Source organism: Astatotilapia calliptera, chromosome 5 (genome assembly GCF_964374335.1).
Source record: "Astatotilapia calliptera chromosome 5, fAstCal68.1, whole genome shotgun sequence".
NCBI lineage: Eukaryota > Metazoa > Chordata > Actinopteri > Cichliformes > Cichlidae > Astatotilapia > Astatotilapia calliptera.
Genome location: NC_137426.1, coordinates 30,685,582 through 30,702,118, shown reverse-complemented (window position 1 = coordinate 30,702,118; position 16,537 = coordinate 30,685,582). Strand labels below are relative to the sequence as shown.

Here is a 16,537-nt window from a genome sequence, read left to right as displayed (position 1 = left end):
TATGTTCTCTTTAGGTTATGTGTTCCACTGACTCAACCATAAAATCAATAATTAACAGACAGCAACCACATAAATTGATTTTACTGCATATAAAGTTTAAGTCAATTAATTCTACTCAGTTGATGATTTAGACACATTTGGCAAATTGTAAAATAATACAAAATATTATAACATTATCGCCAAACATTACATCCACAAAGACAAAAATGACCAGAAATGAGGAAAACCTGTGTCAGTTCTTCAAATATGTTTTAATTCAAAGACTAAATAATATTTTTTTAAAGAATAACCCACTGTTCCCAAATATTTCAACATATGCACAATTACTTGAGGAAAACATAATTAAAAAAAAAATCACATCAAGAATGTATAAAATTTCACATTGTTAAAACTTACAAGAGGTTTGTAATTTGGGGAGGGGGGGGGGGTGAATTATTATACACTTATAAAACAAAAACAAAACACATTATACAGCTGAAAATACAATTAAAGGCCAAGTGTTATACTACTCGAGAACAGAGACGGAAGGACACTCGTTAAGTGCGTATTATTATTTCAGATTTATAACGAGTCATCGTCTGTATGACGATTGTTGCTACATCATCAGTTTAACAAGAGCATGTTGTTCCAAAAACAACAAAAACCTCGCAAAACCAAAACTAAACCTTTAAGGAAAGTGTTCTCTGCTCTCAGCTAACATGCTGCCAGTCACAACAACTGAAATCCCGTTGCTGGGTTTTAGTTTAAGATTTGTGAGGAATGTTTAACTACATTCATCTTAATCTGTTTTTTGTGTTTTGAGATCTTAAAGGTGTTTTTAGTGTCAAGTCTAAGTACGGGGTCAGTGAATAAAGTTTTCAGTGGATATATTGTGAAATATTCTCACTCGACATGACATTGGGCTGAAATCGAGATAATCTGGATAATCACTATCACAGATGTCTTGGGTCTTTTTAAAACAGCGGCTTGCTCCTACTTATAGCTTGTGGGTCGTGTCTGAACTTTTGCTTTTGCTCTAATGACTTTAGACTGTCATAGTAATAGGGTGAATACAAATTTAGCGTAATATGTCCATACTAGGCCAGTTTGTGATGATATATTTCCCACTTTTCAGATATTTCTGTTGCAATATAAACACAAAAACTCACCCTGTGAAAGCAAAAAAGGAGGGTAGGTTAGATTTACCAGAAAAAAGCTGACCTACCCAACAAGTTATGAGATTAAAGTTATTTATTTATGAGAACAAACCTCAGGAGGGAATTGTACTTTTTTTTTTCCTGTCATGGGACAACGTCAATGCATTTTTAAAGGTCGTATGAAACTCATCACACCACACCCGCTGCTGCTAGGAGCACATTCTGCCTTCAGCGGAAGAGCCAATCAAATAATCGACTACTTTGCAATCAGATTAAGACATTTAAAAAATGCTTGTAATTTCAGCCCAGAATCAACATGTCATTATTATAATCCAGTATGAATGGTCATGGATTTGAAATAATCACATAATTCAATTTAAATAACTATTTCTAATAGAAGGGTACCTTTGGCAGCTCCCTTATTTCCCAAGTGGTCGCCACATCAGATGGATCCACACATCTGATTTGCCACCGGATACCCTTTCTAACTCACATTTATCTGGCCTTAGTATTGTCACTGGGAGCAAATGCAAAAATGGAGCACATCAAGCAAGAGCTAATGGAGTGCTAGTGACAACAGTGATGACACTAGTGAATATATTATTAAATTAAAAAAGAAAGCAGTTGAGGTGCACACTTGTTTTTACCAAAACAAATCTTCTATTAACTTTGTCGTATGTAGTATGAATGAACCCGGTAGCATGACAACAGTGTTAATGCTGGGAATCAAACCTGTGGGCTAATTCCTAGGAGTACAGTTGTCTAAAAGGGCTACTAAAATGTGGAATAATGGTAAGGAGGGCGAGGGATATTCCTCAAGTAAGAGTGTGAATCAACCAACAGCACACTAACCACACAGAGGGCTAACTTCAGCCTTGTCCAACACACTGCCAAAGCCAAGACACATAACAGTCAAGTAGAAAAGCCCTACACCTACATAATAAAACATCTGAGAAGAAACACGCCTGGATTATAACGTCACAACTCCTGAAATGCCTTTGGTGATTCTTAAAATAAACCATTTACAGTCCAGAGGTAAGTCTGTAAAGTTTTGATATACATCATCACCAAAAATTACAATAAAATGGGACAAAGTGTCACCAGAAAACCAGTGGTCTCCACTCTGCTCACATTTTTCGCCATTTCTGTCTGTGATGATGTTGAAGTCAGTGAAGTGCTCTGCAGTTATTACAAATGCCCACATTCTTCTTCACCAAGAAATCACATGTTGATGACCGTTCCAGTATGATGGGGTCTTTATAATGTAATGGTTCTTTAGGAGGCATCCCCTGGCACACAGAGTACTTCTCCAGACCCAAAAGCAGGTTGACCACCTCAGTCACCGAGGTTAGACGTGCTGGGTAGCAGTCGTACAGCGGGTGGGTGGGGAGCAGCGGTTGCTTTTGGACCGTGACCTGATAGAAGAAGCCCGGGTCGATCAGCACCATGGTGTCAGTCATGCTGGACTGCTTAGAACACTGGATGAGCTGCAGCTGCGGGCCCTCCACCATTATAGCATACCACAATATGGGCAGTACAGAGGACCGTAAAGAGTCTAGTAGTTTCATGAGGTGGTTTTCCGCATCTGTACCAGTCCCAACCGAGTTATCAGCCAAGCTGAAGATCTGTGTAATCTGCAGACAATAAACGAATAACAATACATACACATATGATTGTTTTGGGGGGTACAGGCAGCCTCAGCAGGACACTTACCAAGGGCAACTCATCTTCGTCTTCTTCAACAACTTGCTTTGTAGCTTCTCTGGCACTTTGTGCTCTCTCTGCATCCCATCTGTTTTGCTGCTCCTGTATTGACAAAGTTGGTCTCATGAGAGTGGGGCCTTAGTCTTTAACTTAATGCAAAATTATAAATATTAAACTACACCCAGCCCACACCTGCACATCAAATTGTGTCAGAGTCCAACAACGCAGTTTATTATTAATACACTGAAACCGTTTGAAGACAGAAATGGATCCTTTGTGGAAGTCTGCAGCTACAGGAAACCTCTGGTGCTACTAATGGAGATTATGTGAAGTATCGGGTAGCAGCCTCTGGGAATCCCACAAATAAACTTGTACAAACACATTGTAGTTCCTCAAGTTGCTATTTGAGGCTGGCTCATAAAACAAGTCAGATCCCACAGAATCTTAAAGTCTGGTTAAATAATTAAATAAATAAAACAACACCACACCACTGTATGTGGGTGAATTTTACATAATTTGACATTATTAAACTGTTACTTTGTACTACTTAGCAGCTAGCTGTGTCTGTTGCATACATCCATACAGTTCATACACCATGCCAACACATCTTGCGAGGGCTAACTACAATTCAGCACCCTAACTTTTTATCCAAATATGCTCACTTGTGGCTCGAAGAAATAAAAAAAAAAAAAGGAAAAAAAAAGAACAAATTTGTGAAGCTAAATTTAAGAATTCAATTTGCTAAAAACTATTTGGTGCCATCTTTTATTTACAGTCTATTGTTTAAAGGGGGGGGGGGGGGGTTAGCCTGTGTATTGAATTATTAAACACTGTGGTATATAAAGATGTGCGCAACTATGCCGTTACTTTAGCAAAATTGTGTTTGTCTATAATTATGACGTAGAAGAAGATCAGACCAGCTGTGACAAATGCAGAAATTCTTTTATCTCTGTGTATACACCAACACCACCTCTGGAAAACATCAAATAGCTTCAATGAAAACCATGAACAAAATGATACATGTATGAAAAGGGCCACATTTTTAACAATTGGTGAAGTGTCAAAAAAGGAAATCTACACTCTTCCCTACACATAGTTTAGATAAGGAGGGCCAAACAAACTTTGACTGTTATCATATTTGAAATAAATCGTGGAAAATTAGATATGTTCATCCATAAACTGACTGGCAAAACAAGTGACCACAAGGACAAACTGAAGGACAGCCAAGGAGAGGGTGGTGACAAGTAGAGAGCACAAACAGCTTGGCAGCAAAACGCAGCCATTACATTACAACAGATCACATTAACTTTTGTGGGTGGCCTCATGCCAAATGTTTTAGACACAAACCGAATCACTGCAACATCTCTGGTTTATCCATCCAGGTTGAAGGCATTGTTACATTTTGTAACCCTTCTGTCTTTCATGCTTCTATTCTGTAAAACTGCAATAAAGGCAAACTGCTCAAAAGCTTCATTTAAATGATGCTGTCAAATATTGAAACAACAGCAAAGGACCACGAGAACTGTAACAAGAAGCAACAACCCTGACATTATACACTTTACTTGTTCAGACTTCATTACCAAGCAAAGGTTAAAAAGAAAAAGACCACAGATTTAAGAAAACGGGGTTCCAGTAAGTGTTCATGATACGAAAGTGTAAGTAGGAGGCTGATGGCTCGTGATGAGTGAGGATCGTGCCGTCGTTCGGCATTGGTCGGCTTTTTACACAATCAGCCAGAAAAGCGCAACAGTTTATAACAGAGCTGTGAGACCTTTGAAGCAAACCTCTTGGTGAGGATCAGAAAGAGCAACGCTTTTGTTTAAGTTAAACTTACCTGGTGGGGGTTGCTGTGGTTGCTGATCTGAGGGACGCTGTCTGACAGTCCGTTCTGCACTCCAAACTCGGAATTATTCAACTGCTGAAAGACAGCGTTACGTTGAAATCGTGTTTCTGTTTGAGATGAGGGGCATTTGTCAAAATATGTGTGGACTGAGATCTGATTTCAAACCTGCATAGATGATTGGTGGTTTCTCACATTCGTGTCAAAAAAGCTTTTGCTAGACCTCACAGGTGACGAGCTCCAACTAATCTACAACGGCAGAGCAAAGCCAGGTCAGGTTCACAATTAATGGGGTGATCGAGTCGTAGCTGCCAAATGACCTCAAAAATAATCTTTATGAGCAAAGAGGAAACAAAATAAATGACCAGAGGCGTTGGGCACTCACTGGTTGTAAATTACTGTCATCATCTTCATTGTCGCTTAAATCATAGCCCATTTGAGACCCTTTGGTTTTCTTTAAACCTAACTTGCGACTGTATGTGTAGTGAGGTCTAGGCCGGCCTGGCGGAAGTGGGCCATCTGGTCCGTAGTCACCTTGTCCCATCTGGAAGGGCAGCAAATGCCTCTGCCAGGTAGAAGCAGAGGAATTTACTTAAATAAATACTGGAAGAAGCAGTGTCATTGAAAAACTATTTTACAAAATTGCATCTGTCAGTCTTACCATTGCCTGCCTCTGACACTGTCGTAAGCGACACTTCTGCCTTTTCTTGTTACTGCCCCCAAACTTGGGCTTGTCTATACAGAAATCACACGTGCCACAGTCTTTCCTGCAGAGACAGGCCTTGCATTCTCCACAGGAACGTCGCTTCCGCTTTTTGTGCCACTGAAAACAAGAAAATTCACACAATTGGGTCAAAATAACAAGACAACAGTGAAGAAATCACTAATAGAGACACACTTTTATCAAAGATACGCGACAAGTACGGGCTACTATGGGCAAAAGGTGTCTTAGGAATTACACAACTTCTATTTCCACCATAAATCTCCAAAATGTAAAAATGTGTAAAATTCAATGTTTACTGAATCATTCTGGTTAATTAACTGGTTGAATAAAGAGAAAGTTAAAGACAAAAAAAAAAAGTGCAGTCGACTCCAACAGTCTTTAACCAACTAGTGCTGAGGTGTCTAAAGGGTACAGGGGGAGATTGTCTATATGGGAGGAAAGTTATTGTTTGCAATCAGCCTGAATGAAACAGCAATCCCACTGATGTGGAACAAAGTGGAGGCTGTAACTTTCCTATAATTAATAAACAGCAAAAAAATGTCATTGTGTTTTCCCATATTGGCTTTCCATTCTTTGAGGTTCGGCTGGTGCTTCTTCTTCTGCAGTAGTTTAATGACACCAGGCTGCAGAATTGGTGCCCCCAACTGTTGATCACAATCCACCTAAAGCCTAATATTTTTATAGCAGTTGTGAATGTTTTCATTTATTTACACATTCTGGAAATATTGCTAAAAGTTGTACTAAACGTGGATGGAAACTTGGCTAATGAGTATATATTCCTAAAATGTATTCACCTCTCTCCCACCCATCACAGCCTGAGGAGTCCTCACATCAGCTGGGAGTTGTTGCATGTATTGTTAAGATGTGTCCCTTTTTTAACATGAAACGTTGTTACGTTGCAGTTCATATAAAACCAGCATGAACAGAACTGTAACACTAACAAACTTTCACTCAACTCAACTTGAAGTTGCTGTTGTGAAATGCTGCAAAAATTCAAGGTGCTGGAAACATTCCTCAGAGATTTTGGTCCACATTGACATCATCTAGTCACACAGTTGCTGCAGATTTATTGACTGCACCTTCCTGATGTAGATGTCTCATCTCACCACATCTCACAGGAGCCCTATCTGGATGTCATTTGGGTAAAGTGAACTCAAGAAACCAGTTTCAGATGAGCTTTGTGACATTATCCAGTCAGCAACAACACTTACAATGATGTTTAAATGGTGTTCAGTTGGTACTAAGAGGCCTAGAGTGTGCTCCGAAAATATTCCCCATAACACTGTAACACCACCACCAACCTGAACCGTTGATACAAGGCAGGATGGATCCATGCTTTCATGTTGTTTAAGGAAAATTCTGACCCTACTGTCTGAATGTTGTAGCAGAAATCCTGACTCACTGGGGAGCCTCAGTTCCATGTTCATGTTCTGAGAGGAGAGGCATGCAGTGCGGTCTTATGTTGCTGTAGGCCATCGGCTTCAAGGATTGATGTGCTGTGGGATCCTTTTCTGAATACCTTGGTTGTCACAAGTGGTCATCTGAGTTACTGTTCCCACTGTGCAGACTAGGGCTGCCATAAATGATTATTTTGATAGTCGACTAGTCACAGATTATTTTTGCGATTAGTCGACTAATCAAATCATGCATCCATTGGACGTAAAACGTACAGCTTATTGCACCAGCATGCATCTGCTCTTATATAACTATCATTAGCTTAAAGCTTGAAGTGTTTAAGGTATGTGCTAACCAAAAATAAAGACAAGATGATAGTTTATTAAACTTTTAATGAAATTTGCAGATTTTCTTGGTGGAGTTTAATAAACTCTGCCGTCTACTCCTTGCTATCTAAAATGTAACAGGACACTGGAGTAAATTCTCAACCATCTCACACTTGTGTTTAATCAGTTTTCTGTTTGACGTTTATTCAGCTGTGTAAAAACTATAACTTTGATCTCAGCCAAACTGATTAATCAGGAGCAAACAAAACACTGAAAAAAGCCAAACAATAACATTTTTAAGTTATCTAAGTGACTTATATATCATGTTTAACCTGAACAGCGAAAGACCGCGGACGGTTTGAAAACGATGTGCCGGGAGTTGAACCTTGACCTCCCAGCCAGCTCGTCTCCAAAAATGAAAGTATACACCCGACCCATCCTTCAAATCTGGGGAAATTAAGGACGCATTTGTCGGCCACATTTGGAGAAGTCTTCGAGTTTGGACAGCCTTTGTTGCGTCGCTGTAAAGTAATCGGCCTACAAATGCGGCCCCTGAATTTGGACACAGCTACAATACCGGACACAGCTTCTTCTTCTTCGGCGTTTAACGGCAGCTGGCATCCTTGTAGATCAGGGGTGTCAAACTCCAGGCCTCGAGGGCCAGTGTCCTGCAGGTTTTAGATATCACCGTGGGTCAACACACCTGAATGAAATGATTAGTTCATTACCAGGCTTCTGGAGAACTTCAACACATGTTGAGGAGGTCATTTAGCCATTTAAATCAGCGGTGTTGGATCAAGGACACATCTAAAACCTGCAGGATACAGGCCCTCGAGGCCTGGAGTTCGACACGTGTTGTAGATGCATTGCTGCCATGTTCCGTTTCAGTCCATTACTACACTCTTAAATCGTACTACTAATTCCTAAGTCTTTCAGGATCTTAAAAAGCTTCAATGAAATGTGTCACTACCGTGTGTCTGTGTGTGGTAAAGATATATGCCTTTATGCAAACGTTAAAAAAGAAAAAGACCTAAAACACTCACATCATCATCGTCATCGGTTGACAACTCATCCTCATCATCAACATCCACATTGACTGAGAAGTTCTCCGTGTCACTGCTTTTGAGACTGGGGTGCTGTGTGAAGACAACATCAGTATGAGTAAGGAAAGTGATTGTTCAGCACGATGCTATAAATAACACATTTGATAAGATCAGAAAAGTGTTACCTGTGAATCTGTAACTTCACCCTGTAAAATCAAATGAACATTTTAGAAAATACAGGAAACAAAGCCAATCAAAGTGTTAACTATTCAGACTATACAGACTTTATACCTGGAAACTCATGCTGTCGTCAAATGTCTCTGAAACGTCACTGTAAGGCCTCTGCTGCATGAAGCCTCCACTTCCAGGGCCCTGGAAGAACATACCAAATGCATAAGAAAGCAATATTGATGCTAAAGTAATTTAAAAGTATAGAAATAAATAAAAATCAGTGTGTAGCTGTTTACCTTGCGAATAGGACATATACATTTGCGTTTTCGGCATATGCGTCTCCGGGATTCTGGGCTCTGCAGCCCATGTTTGCAATTGGCACACTGCCCACAATTGTCGGTGTTATGACATCCCACGCACTGACCACAAGGAATCCACTACATGTGGCATGGACACAAGGAGAAAGACAGTTTGCTTCTTTAATAACATTCATGAGAAATGTGGATTGTAAGACACACGGCAACAGTTTTATCAGAATTTTAAAGGGAAATGAAATGAATTTAAGAGCATTTCGATACTAGCATGCACCCTTTGAGCATTAGTTACATTACCTTTCTGAAGCGAATCATTGGGTGTTCTTTTGTCTTTGACGCTGCTGGAAGTGGGGAAAAAATTGTAGGTAATGTTACAAGGAGAATCCATATTTCACCCCATCTTCAGCCACCTGTTTCCCTTTGATATCAGATATAGATCTGATGCAGTTTTGCCTCTCACTTATAATTCTACACACTTATGCACCAACGTACCCCAACAGGAGGGACAGCAGGGCCTCTTTCTTTGTTTGTCATACCACGTGCCTGTGAAGGAAATGCCACATCTGGCACAGATCCTGCAGACACACATGATGACCCCCCCCCCCCAACCTCAAGTTATCACGAGAAGCTGACACTTGTAATGATGGTGTTATGTTGCACGTAGTAACAGACTCACAGTATGCTGTCCTCTGACCCGATCTCTCCATTTATAGAAGGGAGCGGACGTGGCTGAGATGACGATGGACCAGGGAGTTTAATTTTATCCTCTGCAGGTGGATCCTCACTGTGAGACCCTTGATTCGGCGATCCCACTGTACTGTTCAAGGGGGCATTTGAATGATTGGAGTTGACGTTTTTAGACCCGAGGCTTGGGGTTAGTCTGTGGTGGGAGTCAGGAGTGTCTGCCCCCTCTCCCCTCTCCATCCAGCTGGACTCTGAGGACGATCGCTCGCGGACCTTTCTCTAAAGGATGAGAGGGTGAGGATAGCAGACTCTAAGTCATGCAGTTCAAATCTTCAGTGTCTTCATGCTTAAAATACAAAGAATAACACCAAGCGACACCTTTCTGCTTCGAATTCTTGGGAGCGGTGTTTCGCCATGGTAGAATTTGCCCGTCTTGTACTCAAAGTTAGACAAGTCCTGTCCTTCCAGCACTGAAATCAGCTCTACTCTGCTTCTCACTCGATCACCACGAGGACTGCAAAGGAGAAAAATAATTACAACCACAAAAAAACCCAAAATATTCCTTTGATATTAAGTGCACACTTCAGGAGGAGTGTAAAAGGTAGCACCATTAATATGTCAACAACTGTACAGGTGGATTCTTTATTCCTACAAGGCCGTATTTACCTTAAGTAATATACATCCTTTTGGCCAATACTAGATCCTGAACGCCGAACGACCTCTTTGCGCTTCCAGCCCTCCCCCAGTGCAGGGCATTCAACCCATCCCTCATCAGGGTGCGATCGTTTACGGCGGGGTGCATGAAGCCTGAATTTAAAAGAAGACACACACTCAAACATTTTAGAAATGTTTAGATCACATTGAGGGAAAAGAGACTGCAAATACATCACCCTGAGAAACATGATGAATAATAATAATAATAATATAATAAATAAAAGTTATTTTCCCAGATACAGGCAAAGTTGCATTGAAGTTTGAAATGAGCTCAAATGAATAAGACATTTAAAGCTCTGTTTTCATTGGTAGCTCCTCTGAATATTTGAAAATACACTTGATGCTTAAAATGGTCATAAAGCTTGTGCAGCATCTTTGCACGCATGCATCCCCACTGCCCGCCCTGTAGTAACAATGGTAAAAAAGGGGATCCTGTGCTTGCTCACCAGCATAGCATCTAAATTTAGTCCAAAAATATTTAAGATAATGCTGCTCATTATCAGATTACAGCAAAAGACCTAAACCTATTCCCAAATTGCTGGCTTCATCAATCGGTTACACCGTGACACAGATATGTCGATCCTCTGAACCTCACAGTAGGAAAGTAATCAATCAAGTAAAATAAAATGCAAGTTAGAGTTTTCTATAACATGGCAGGTATATTTTGGTAGTTATTTTAACGATTAGAGTTTGCATCCTATTTGAGGGCACAGGAATCCATGCACACTCTAGTAACACCAAAAGAGCTTGTAACATACACAGTACTGTGCAAAAGTCATAAGCCATCTCTAATTTCTTTATACTTTGCTTTCATGAAACCAGACGGTCTTGGGATTTCTTTATAAAGTGGTCCTGAGGGTTACTTCTTCAGGCTTTTTGAAGGTTACTTTTAACTCAAGAGATGAACTAGTGTTGCCTAAACATAACAGAGAAATTACAAAAAAATTGTTTCAAATTGTACCTTTTGGTACTTTGTTACTAGTAGTTTGAGGAAACGGGACAAGCAGAAGACAAAATATGTCTCAGCCTAAAAAAAAAAAAAAAATCATAAAGAGAATCTGAAAATCATGTTCTTAAGGAACAGGAAAAATTTCAGCAAAGACCTGAAACAGAACCTGAGTGACGCTGAAGTGTCGTCAAACACACATAGGTGGGCTGTCAAGACGCCATTCTTAAGGAAGGGAACGGTGGACGCCAATTTACACAAGAAGTAGACCTCGAGTCTTATGGAGTGATGAATCCAAATCTGACACTTTCGGTCAAACCAAATTGTAACTTTAAAGCTTTTTACAAACTCTGTTTTAAAACACTGTATGTATATTTGCACATTTCATTAAATTCACTGCACCTAATTTCTTTCTTTTTTTTCTGTAAAATATTAAAAACTTAGCGTGGCTCAAGAATTTTGCACAGTACTGTACATCTGTTAGGCAGTAATGTGACAGTCTGATCACCTGGACCTTTCTGTGTTGCAGGGGCTTATATGATCGATAGCATGTTAGAGAAAAAGCAACTTTATGAGTAAATATTACTACAGCATCACATGACCACAAAGGATAGTAAGAACAACATTATTCAACCTACTGATATATCTTTTTGAAGGTGCTCTCACTGCCACCCACACTCTCGCTCCTTTCACTTTCTCCTGCCAGACTCTCTTCCTCTGGATCATTTCTATCATTGCTTTCGGCATCATCATCATCATCTTCAAGTGGCTCAAACCAGTCAACAGGAGGCTCACCACCAGAAGATTTTGCCTCCTCTTTCTCCTCTGTTGCCTTTTCTTTCATGGGACCAGAGCTGGGGCTTCCTATTGCATTTACACCATCTGAGGATTCTGGGGCTGCTTCATTTGTCTCATCTATTTCACTGCTCTTCTTTTCTGACCTTTGTCCTATATCCTCTTCTACAGTGTCTCCTTTACAGCTGTTCTTCTCTGCGTTTTGTCCTGCATCTTCTTCCACAGTCTCTGTGCCCTGGAGTGGGCTTTCAAGCGTTTCCTCATCCATTGATTCACAAGTTTAATTTAAGTTTCCTCTATAGTTCGTCTTGCATCCCATTTAAAGATGTTTATGTCCACAGTGCCCCTTGATGTCCTGGCCTCTGAGGTTAAATGTGTGCGGCTGCTGGTTGAAAGCTGGTCAATTTATCATGGCAAAGCCTGTGGTGAAAAAAGAAAAATCGAGGCTGATTATAAAAATGATCTATACAGCATGTACGGTTAACACAGCTAAATGGCTGAGAAATTGTAAAGTTAGTTTCGAAATAAATCTATTCACAGTTCATTAGCTGGGACTATAATATAGCAATGTTAGCCAGCAAACAAAACGTTAGCATTAGCTAGCATAAACTGCTAAGTTTTGTTACTGTTTCAAGTTGTGTCATTGTTTGACATGCAGCGCGGATATTTTGGTGACACTGAGATTAGCGAGACACTAAACAGTAGTGTAACATCAACGCTAGATTAGATGAAGTAAAAGCATTATAAGCGAGAGCAACGTTAGCCTCCGTTAGCTATCGCATATCTCCATGGATGATTTCTAATCCGATAAACTGAAATAAATGATGTTTATAGAAGCTGTTTATCGCTACCGGACTACAAAGGTTTGTGGCCACTTGGGTTTTCTAAAAAACACGCACCCACACACACCTTTAGGTAATATTCCTCAGATGTTTGGGATAGTGATTTCAACACGTAGCTCCCCTTATTCACTTAGAGCTAACGTTGATAGCTACCCTGCACCTAGCACTACGGAAACGGTGGCATTGGACACAACCAAAGACATCGGAACACTCAAGATGCAACTCCCCCTAGCTTGTGGAGGGTAGCACGGAACTGTTCGTTGGATGCGGTGAAGGTGTTCTGTGGTGTCTCCCCTTTGTGTGTGTGTGTGTATAAATAAGGTGCGGGACAAAACGCGCTAATGAGTACATCGTTATTTCACGCGCGTGTATGTGTTCACTGCCAACAGCAAGACAAAAGCAACTAACTGGCACCGCTCCGTCTTCTCCTAAGTGAACATAGTTTTTATGCTTATATTTGCTTTTTTATATATAACTTTAAAAATTCTCACCTAAAAATACCTTCGTATTTAAGAAACACTGGTTTCATTTTTTTAATTCAATTTGTAACACCTAAGTGAAAAATGTACCCCATATAAGTGCCAAATCACCGCAAAGCAGTTTAACCTAGCTCTGCTGTAGACTGCATCATGCTGTAATACTACCTACCACTTTTTAACATTTGTTCACCGTTATTAATTAAACTGTACCTTAGTTCAACTATGACTTGTTCAAGCGGGCGGGGCTTGTGGGAGGGGGCGGGATTAAATAGACAACTGAACAAAAGACGGAAGGGAGGGAAGCCTCTCATCCCGAAAGTGTCATCTTCGTAGCCATCCCTTTAACAGTGCTGCGTTAGAGACCGATCTGAAATCAGATTTTAAAAACCATTAAAATATTAAATATGAGATTAGATTGTGACGTCTTTTTGAGGCACTACATAATCTCGGTGTTTTCAGGGAATTTACAAGAGCACATCTTAAAAATCATTAGTTAATTATTGTATGACAATATTGTATTTCTTTCTATCCTTAACTTTATTTATGGGATATTTTATTGTCTGCTTTATTCATTTTTAACTTTCATCATTGTTCTTTTATAAAGTAGTTTGGTCAATCACGTATTTTTTAAAGTGCTCTATAAATAGAGCACTTTTGAGCAAGAATACCTCAGTAGGCTGGCTTTTATTAATGCATTTATTCAAGACAACGATACTTACAGCATATATGTTTTGGGTGATTTTAATGCTGATCTCACAGACAGCAGTTCTCAGTTTGCTAAACACTTAACTCACTTTTGTCAAGTTAATAATCTTATCTTGTCTACCAAAGTGTTACTGCCTGCAGATAGCTATACATAAGTGAAGCCTGGCATAGTACATCATGGCTGGACCACTGTATCTGTACAGCTGTACAGTGTAAAATTAGACTGGTCAGCATGTAGTGAAGATGATTTCTTAGCTTATCATAGTAATACCGATATACATCTGAACAACATTTCTTTGCCCAAAGAAGCTATTTTGTGCAAAGATGTCAACTGTAAGAATGCTGTGCATAAACATTTACTCTGCTCCATGTATGATGATATAGTGACTGCTCTGTATAAAAGTGGTACACTGCTTGATAAACAATATAAGCATAAGGAACCTAACATCAGACCTGGCTGGAAAGAACATGTATCCATGTACCATGATGAAGCTCGCATAGCTTATAAATGTTGGGCCATGGCTGGAAGACCTAAACAAGGCCCAGAATTTGAACAGAAAAAATGTGCGAATGCCAGATATAAGTACGCTGTTCGCTTTATAACTAAAAATGAGCAAATGCTGAGAGCAGATTCTTTGGCCAGGAAAATGCTGTGTAATAATATGGCAGATTTTTGGAAAGAGGTGAAAGCTCTTAATAACTGTAAACCATCTCTACCATCAACTGTTGAAGGTGTTTCTGGGGCAGATAACATTGCAGCATTATGGAGACAGCATTACAGTGCGTTGTTTAACTGTATAAAAAGTGATCCATATGAGGACAATTTTGACATGAGTAATGACACAATAAGTGTAAGGACGCATGAAGTATTTGAAGCCATTCATAGGTTGTCTGATAATAAATCCTCTGGTTTGGATCACATCACTGCAGAACATTTAAAACATGCTAGTTTAAGGCTAGCTCCTCTTTTAGCACTCTGTTTCACTGGGTTTATGATTCATGGCATATTACCAGACTCAATGCTGTGTATTTTACTAATACCAGTTATGAAGGACAAAGCTGTAAAAGTGAGCTGCTTGGATAATTACAGGCCAATTGCACTAGCCAGTATTTTATCTAAGGTGTTAGAAAGAATCTTGTTTGATAGAGTTAGTGTGTTCATCTCTTCTCTGGATAATCAGTTTGGCTTCAAACCAAAGCACGGCACTGACATGTGCATATATGCACTCAAGGAAATAGTCAGTTTGTATAGGGCTAAAAATTCATCTGTCCTCATGTGTTTCATTGATGCCTCTAAGGCTTTTGATCGAGTGAACCACAGAAAACTTTTTGATAAAATGAAGAGACGGGGAGTTCCTCAGTACATCGTGAGGATTCTCTCTTACTGGTACGCTCATCAGAACATGCAGGTTAAATGGGGAAGCAGTATTTCTGCCCCCTTTGTTTTTAGTCCAAGCAGTGCTGGGTTACAGGATCTTCTTAATATCTGTACTGAATATGGTGTGCAATATGACATTGAGTACAATGCTGCTAAAAGTGCTGTTTTGATATGTAGAACCAAGCAGGATAAACAGCTAAATTTCCCTTTGTTTAAACTGGCACAAAAAACTCTTGAAGTTCATAAAAAGGTGAAATACCTCGGTCACTTTATTACTGAACAAATGAATGATGATGATGACATATACAGACAACGATGTAAGCTCTATGTGCAGGCAAATACTATTGCACGCAAATTCAGCTTTTGTTCACTTCCAGTTAAAGTGGCTTTGTTTAAAGCGTATTGCACACCGCTATATACTGCCCCCTTGTGGTCATCCTACAAACAATGTAGCATGCAGAAGCTGCATGTTGCATATAATGATGCGATGAGAATCCTTTGCAGGATACCTAGAAGTGGTAGTGCCAGCCAGATGTTTGTAGCTGTGGGTGTTTGGACTTTTAAAGCACTTTTAAGAAAGCTAATGTTCAATTTTAGAGAACGACTGGATGGTTCGAGTAACAGTATAATTTTAGCACTTACAGATCCGACACTGAGTGGTTCCCGTTACTCACCCAGTCTCAGAAAGCACTGGTTAAAGTGTTTGATGTTTTAGATACTTATTTATATACATATATATATTTAATGGTTTATACCTTGTGTTGGGGGGGTTGTGTGTGTGTGTTTTTTGTCTTGTTTTTTGTTTTTATGGACATGAAGTCTGCCAATAAAGATTGAATTGAATTGAAATAAAGTTGGATTGGATTTCAACATCTTCTGGCCTGAAGTAGGATTTCAGAAGGAAAACCTAAATGCAAAAACTTTGTAAAAGGAATTGTGCTATGCACACAACCACAAAAAAATTGGGTATTTCCTTAAAAGAAATACACAACATAAAATGTGTACAATTACAAAAATGGTGCTTGTTTTTGTCCAGTGTGAAAAAGTTGGCACACGTAAAAAAACTGAGGTGAGTCGTTAGTGTGAGTACTCTTCTTAAAGGACACGATCTGCATTGCAGTACCCTGAGTTTCAGTTCCCAATGCAGTCTTTCTGCAGCTTTTATTTTCCTCTCATTATATCCATTTATTTATGTATGTATGTGTTACTTCACACTACATAAACATTCTCAGTGAAGCTACATTAATATAATTATATCATTCTTATAAACCTTGATAGTCACATTCATAAAGTATGGAAATGAAGGAACAAGTAACACATAACTCTTACACACACACCTCA

General features: G+C 39.5%; 1 protein-coding gene across 5 annotated transcripts; it reads right to left on the bottom strand.

Annotated features, from left to right (window-relative positions):
- Nucleotides 1–232: 232 nt before the first annotated feature.
- Nucleotides 233–12,879, bottom strand: mbd1b (methyl-CpG binding domain protein 1b). 5 transcript variants are annotated; one of them, XM_026168829.2, is made up of 17 exons: nucleotides 12,702–12,879; nucleotides 11,636–12,212; nucleotides 10,004–10,144; nucleotides 9,716–9,851; nucleotides 9,330–9,616; nucleotides 9,146–9,228; nucleotides 8,951–8,994; nucleotides 8,636–8,776; nucleotides 8,460–8,540; nucleotides 8,354–8,374; nucleotides 8,169–8,261; nucleotides 5,342–5,503; nucleotides 5,066–5,245; nucleotides 4,849–4,929; nucleotides 4,675–4,758; nucleotides 2,850–2,942; nucleotides 233–2,761 (listed from the first exon to the last, which is right to left on the bottom strand). In XM_026168829.2, exons 2-17 carry the CDS (start codon nucleotides 12,058–12,060, stop codon nucleotides 2,303–2,305), a joined length of 2,511 nt encoding a protein of 836 aa, XP_026024614.1. In that variant the 5' UTR covers nucleotides 12,061–12,212; nucleotides 12,702–12,879; the 3' UTR covers nucleotides 233–2,302. The 5 variants fall into 5 exon arrangements, with proteins under 5 accessions (XP_026024614.1, XP_080157565.1, XP_026024612.1 ...); XM_080301439.1 differs by having other exon boundaries at nucleotides 233–2,770; nucleotides 8,951–8,991; nucleotides 12,702–12,877; XM_026168827.2 differs by having other exon boundaries at nucleotides 233–2,770; nucleotides 12,692–12,874.
- Between the last annotated feature and the right edge of the window lie 3,658 nt (nucleotides 12,880–16,537).

Bases quoted from the DNA above. Each gene is read 5' to 3' on its own strand.
- mbd1b (XM_026168827.2), bottom strand. From the start codon at position 12,060: ATGGATGAGGAAACGCTTGAAAGCCCACTCCAGGGCACAGAGACTGTG. The intron at 9,852-10,003 runs GTAAATACGGCC...TCTCCTTTGCAG, and splicing joins AAGGATGTATATTACTTAAG to TCCTCGTGGTGATCGAGTGA. The intron at 8,541-8,635 runs GTAAACAGCTAC...ATGTTCTTCCAG, and splicing joins GTATATGTCCTATTCGCAAG to GGCCCTGGAAGTGGAGGCTT.